Raw genomic sequence first — 6,588 nt, 5'->3', positions numbered from 1 at the left:
ATAGATGGGTGAGAGATTTTAAAGTATGGATGAAAGATTTTAGTGTATGGATGGATACTTTATGGATCCTTTGCAGCAAAAGCTGTTGTTTTCGGATTTTTACACACCAAGTTTATACTTAATGTTGATGAGAGAAGTTGGATGACAATGGCCAAACTATTCTTTAACTATTAACCAAAAAGCAGAAACCTGAGGCTACAGTAGCTCACCAAAACTGGCTAAGTTAAAAAGTAACGCTAAATAGTTAGCTTAGCTACCTAGCACAACTGAATGCGTAAAAGTATAAAAGTAGTAATAAAAAGTGACGGTTATTGCACTGGAAAGTACTGCATACTTATTGTTGCGGTTTATCATCAACTGTTTTGATGAGCTATGTTAGCCAGTTAGCTGTACCAAGCTTAACCAAGTTTCTGTCTGACGAATAGGAACGTATAACTGTCACAGTCACTGACAGAATTTTAAATAGCTACAGGTTCCCTACTCTAGTACCCTATATAGGGTTTATGAATACTAACTGATACGCACTACTTAGTGCACTTCTTCTACAATATAAGCGATTGGACATCAATACATTGTAGAAAGAAAGTTGGTCTTAATCTGCACAGAAATGCTACAGGTGGAGTAAAATTAAAACCACTCGTAGGAAGATTATTGCGGATTAAAGCGTCGCATTTCAAATTCACGAATTTCAACTGTTTTTATGAGCTACGTTAGTCAGCTAGCTGTACCAAGCTAAAACGACTCTCTGTCTGACCAATCGGAACGTATAACTGTCACAGTCACTTGCGATGTCAAATAGCTACCGGTTCCCTACTCTACTTCCCTATGTAGGGTGCATACACACTAAATAATACACACTATTTAGTGCACTTTTTAAAGATTGGAAGCAATTTGAAATCAATACTTTTTAGCAAGGAAGTTGATCTTTATCTGCACAGAAATGCTACGGGAGGAGTAAAATTAAAAACCATTAGCAGGAAAGTTGTCGCGGATTAAAGCGTCTCGTTTCAAGTATTCATGACTATTATATAGTATAACATTTTATTTGTTATTAACGCTCAGTTGATAGTATAATGTCAGAGTTAAAACCCTGTAAAGTGTGTAACTTCACCAGACACAATTATTATGGACTGGTGGTGCCTTCACTGGCTCAATTTAAGGCTAAAGGTAAGAAAAAGTTCTTTAATCTGTAAACACTACGTTTTAAGTTTATGGATATTTAAATTACACTTCCTCACCTGCCAGATATAGGTAAACCCCACCACTAGCAGGTAACTTTTACCAATTTGGCAGGTAACTTTTCAGTTGTCATCCAAAAATGCAATATTTCATATAACTAATGGGGCTTGGTTATAATTATATAAAAAAAACTGACCGGTGAAAATGTTGGCTTTTTCAGCTATTAATTCCATTATATGTATACACTATCTGCTTAGGTGTTTAGCCACACCCGTTTCTAACAGGTGTATACAATTATAATTTTATATAGATGATATGCTTTTAACTGTGTGGCAGCAGTCTGTGGAAGGACCTTTCCTGTACCAGCAGGAATGTGGTGTTTGACTAGTTTGATATAGAGCTCGTTTTGTGAGTAAACATCAGATAAAGGTTTTGTTCATGAAGAATTTAATCTAAACATGATCAGAGAAGTAACAGCTCTGTTCTGTAAATATGGTTGTTAATCTGAAAGTAAGAATATTGTAGCCACTGCAGTACTGCAGTCATTAATCTGCTTGTGACTGTTATTATAGTAATAAAACTATTTGAGTTGTAAACAGTTGCAGTTATTAGGGGATTGTGGGTAAGTGTGTGTAAATGTGGGGGCGGACTGGTTGGAGTTTAGTGTGCTTTATGCTTGTATATTTTTATATAGTAAATAAGTAAATTATTACTCTCATTACAAGTGTAAACATGAAGTTAAAACAAAAAACTCTTATTACAATATTATTAGGAATTTTCAGAGGTCCAGGGGTTGCAGTTTTGGTGCAGCTATATTGAAAATTAATAAGCTTTTTAAGCAATAACAAAACTTCTTTAATTTTCCCAAGGTGACTACATACCCTAGTAAATAAGATCCAGATCAGGATTAGTTTGACCATGCAAGGACTCTTACACCTTTACCATTGTTGCTAGTAGAGCCATTAATGATTAACCAGTTATTCGACAATGGTCAGATAAGTCATTGTTAATGTTGTTGGTTAAAAAGGTCATTTAAATTAATTTCCAACAAAAGACCTCATTTTGGGAGCCACTGCTTAAAACGTACCAAAACAAGTGTGTGGCGTTAATCTCAAGCTCTGATCATAGACTAAACTAATCACCAATATAATAAATCATAGTTCCTATTGTGCAAGCCTATTCTCAAGCCTTGTGCACAAGCATATAAACTGACATTAAAAGGAAAGGAATGTAAAATGTGTCCTCACCTGCACAAATTCTCCATTTACTTCAAGCACAGACCTGCATGAATGTCCTAGCCTTACTCTTTCAGCCTAGGAACTGTTGTGTGATGAAAAGACTCAGCAAATGTTGATATTTTTCTCACTGTTGCGAATAAAGGGGATGTTTAATGTGTACAACAAGAAAACCACACAGCCATTGAACTCTACACAATGAACTACATAAACTCCTGGTTTATGGTTCCACATTGATTCTTGGAAGTTAGGTTCTCAGAGATATAATGATAATAGTGTAATAAATTCAGTTTTTTATTTTTAATATTTGTTTTAAGGAAGAATAACGCACTTTTTTCTGAAACTCTGGCGTTGAACAGCTTCTTCTGCAAATAAATAGCCATACACGACTGTTTTCCTTTAATCTATTCTTCTTTCTTGTAGGTAGTGAAGCTTTGGGTTTGAAGGCCGGTACATCTGTAACACTGGTGCTTGATAATGATGGGACTATTGTGGAGGATGTGGCCTACTTCATGTGTTTACCACCAAATACCAAATTCATGTTATTACAAGATAAAGAGAAGTGGACCCCTGCAAAGCGATGTAAAAATGTCTGTTTTAAACAGTTTATTTTCTTTGGTTCATTTTACTTGTATTTCTGATTAAGTTTGCTGTTTCTCGTAGATGATGGAGGGACAGCATGGCTCAGACAGTCTATTGATGTGGAGACAGATGCAGTGGATAGTGGTGCACAAGCCTGGCACAGTTTAGCTAACCAACTGAGTCAGGACTTAGGCAGCATCATTCTCATGTCAGAGGCAGAGCTACAGGTAACATAATGGACCTGGTTTATTTTAAACAGAAATGGAAGTTTAAGGGCAGTGGGGTATAAACTACTTTGTCTGCACAGTGATGCTGGACGCTGTATGATTGGAACATAAAAGTAGGCTGTTTTAAAAAATCAAATGTTGTAACATGGTAAAATGCAGCAGATGTTTTGGAGCTCTTGGTTATTGATGAGGTGCTGAAAGACAGCGAAACGTTAAACATAACATTTGTTTATCAGAAAGTACAAATGAATGAAACCACGGTTGTGGACTTTATGCAGAACATTTTTCACATGTACAAATGCTGTTTGACTTAATGGGCACAAATTCCCACAGATACTTCTCAAGTCTTTAGTGGCTGTTGTTATAAACAGTTTAAAAAACTGTTTTAATCCAATTTGTTTTTTAAATAGGATGTCCAACAAACTCATGGTCAGGTGTCCAAATACTTTGGCCGTATACAGTAAGATCCTGTCTTGAAAGGGGTTCATGATTATTGGAAGGAAATTCACAGCAAGAAGGTCCTGGGTTTGATCCCCAGGTGGAATGGTCCGGGTCCTTTCTGTGTGGATGTCTGTGTGAGTTTCCTCCGGAAAGACTTGCAAGTGAGGTGAATTGGAGATACAAAATTGTCCATGACTGTGTTTGACATTAAAAGACTTGAACTGATGAATCTTTTATAACCTGTAACTACCGTTCCTGTCATTAATGTAACCAAAGTGTGTAAAGCATGACATTAAAATCCTAATAAAATAAATAAATACAATTATTAATTATTAATTAAGTTTCACCACTACATGTCATTTCATAAATGGCTTCAATACTTCATATTTCATCTCAATCAATTTAATCTGGACTAAATTAAAAGCCCTAGACTAGAACTAAACCAGCATTCTGTGTAAAGATGACCACAGTCTGATTTTAGTAATGCACAGCTGAATTGCTGCATGCTTATTAATTGTTAATGTGTTATGTATTAACACATACTTTTCTGTGTGTGTGTGTGTGTGTGTTCACTGTAGAGTCTGGTGGACGTACCTTGTGCAGAACTGGCCTCAGCACTGGGCTTCCCAGAGCAGAAAACTCAGGATCTACAGAGCACTGTACAGAGAGTTCTGGATCAGAGAGAAGAGGAGAGGCAATCAAAAGAGCTGCTGCAGCTTTATCTGCGAGTAGTGGAGAGGGAAAACAGCCAGGCTTTACAACACGGTACAAAACAGAACATACAGTATTAATGCTAAAACTGGGTAGAAGCTCTGCACATTCATTTATTAAATTTTTATGTTGAGTCTGTAGAGTCATGTAGAGTCTGGTTTCTCATGTACAGCCTTGAGCAAAATATTGGTGTCATTGTTCTAGGAAACACTACACTATTCATGAACACTTGGAATTGCCTTGCTGTTCTGGTACTGAGAAGTAAAAGGTGAAAGTGACGTGTGGATACTTGTTCTTGGAGCAGTTCTGAGTGTTTTAGTTTTGTGTGTTGTAGGTGGATCTCAGGACGAGACAGACTCTGCAGTTGGGTTTAACTCTAAGACACTACTGGTTCTAAAAAACAAATCAAGTCCAGAGATGAGACTCTCTAATGAGGAACTGCAGGTACAGCAACAGTCAGCTTACACCTGTTCATAGCCTTTATGGAAAATGGAGTATAAAGAGTTATAGTGACTTACATGCATGCACTTACAATGATGTTCCACATGGGGCCACTATCTCTCTTTCTAGAGTTTCGTAACTTGAATTTGGACATAAAATTAGCCTGTACTTCATTTTACTTTTCATGCTTTATCCCAGGTTTTGGATCAAATCGACTGTGTAAACTGTGTATTATTGACAGCATATTGTGGTGGCAGGTCAAACAGACTCTCATCACCAGAAATTTTAACTACTGGCTACAAACGCAGTATGTCCTTGTTCTTAACATTAAATATCGTACCTGTGATGTGACCTGTGCATGTTTAGATGGTGCTGAAGCAAGGAGTGCAGACCATGATGGGCGAGCTGGGCTGGGACCAGGAGAGGACCACTGTGTTACTTCAGGCCTGTGAGGGAGAGCTGAATAAACGTCTGCAGCAGGTCCAAGCCATGCGGTCACTCAGTGTAAACTCTCAGCACAGCAACTCCACGTCCACGGCAAAGCTACAGAAACTGGAGACGCCAGACAAACAAAACAAACATAAAAAATAGCTGGAACAGGGTTTAGATCTGCACGTGTTGATTTTTCTACTCAAAATGGTTTGGGTTGATGTTGAGTATTTTTCTAGATTACTAGTATCAATGCACATATTGGTATGGTTGCAAAAATTAGCCATAGATTTAATGTTACTGATTTTTTGTCAGTTTGTATTTCTGACAACTGCAGGAAGCTGAGCAGTAGGTCATCACTAACAACTTTAAGGTGGTCTTACAATAAAAATATAAACAACATAAAATACTTTTCTCTTTTAACTGTTGTAAATATAATTGACTGAAATTTAGACTGAATTTTAGAACTCCTTTTTTCCATTTTCACATAATCAATAAAGAGTGATTTGTTGAAAGATATGTTCATTTCCCCAGTTAAAACCTTACTTTTTTAACTTGCTTTTAATTTTTAAAAGCGAAGATCCACTAAACATATAAGAGGGTTCGCCCCCTAAAATCATACATTTTGCAGAACTTAAACAGTAAGATGCAGTGTCACAGCAGTCTGTTGCTCTAGTCCTCCACTATTGGCTGGCTAGGCATTCACAAAGACATGATTGCCTTTATCTGATGGCAACCTGCGATGAACTGGTGCCCAGTGTTGTCTGTGGTTGATTGAAATTAAAAGAAAGTCAAGATTTTAAGCATGGCTAGATATGTTGAAAAGTACAATTAAAGACGGGAATAACAGAAGGCTGCACGTCACTTTCTGACTTTTAACAAATGTTAGGGGGTGTAGCATGGTGACACAGCTACATTTGTCATTTACATTTTCAGCATTTAGCAGACGCTTTTATCCAAAGCAACTTACAGTATTGTGACAGTATATTGTCTAAGCAATTGAGGGTCAAGGGCCTTGCTTAAGGGCCAAACTGTGGCAACCTGGCAGTGGTGGGGCTTGAACCAGTGACCTTTTCATTACAACTGCCCTGATTATTGACCAGGGTTTGGACCAACAGTGTGAGGTTTCTGTGTTGATTTCTTTAAAATACTTTGGTTTGAGAGTTGGGAGGAACATGAACTCTGTGTGTGTGCGAGTGACTGAGGTTATTTCACCTAAAAACGTTATAATGTCATTTCTCATTACAAGATCTCTGGTCTGGAGGACAATCAACCCCAAAAATGTCATGAATCCCTGGGAACAGAAATTTACCTCGAACAAGGCGGCAACACGTGTTCACTCA

At 37.4% G+C, this 6,588-nt stretch overlaps 1 protein-coding gene across 1 annotated transcript; it reads left to right on the top strand.

The window, feature by feature from the left end:
• The first annotated feature begins 944 nt into the window (after nt 1-944).
• Nucleotides 945-5,764, top strand: dffa (DNA fragmentation factor, alpha polypeptide). Its single transcript, XM_063015674.1, has 6 exons — nt 945-1,167; nt 2,838-2,996; nt 3,078-3,223; nt 4,243-4,429; nt 4,710-4,819; nt 5,183-5,764. The coding sequence occupies exons 1-6, from the start codon at nt 1,074-1,076 to the stop codon at nt 5,405-5,407; spliced, it is 921 nt and encodes a 306-aa protein (XP_062871744.1). The 5' UTR covers nt 945-1,073; the 3' UTR covers nt 5,408-5,764.
• Nucleotides 5,765-6,588: the final 824 nt, after the last annotated feature.

Source organism: Trichomycterus rosablanca, chromosome 19 (assembly GCF_030014385.1).
Source record: "Trichomycterus rosablanca isolate fTriRos1 chromosome 19, fTriRos1.hap1, whole genome shotgun sequence".
Taxonomy (NCBI): Eukaryota; Metazoa; Chordata; class Actinopteri; order Siluriformes; family Trichomycteridae; genus Trichomycterus; species Trichomycterus rosablanca.
This window is presented reverse-complemented; position numbering and strand designations above follow the sequence as displayed.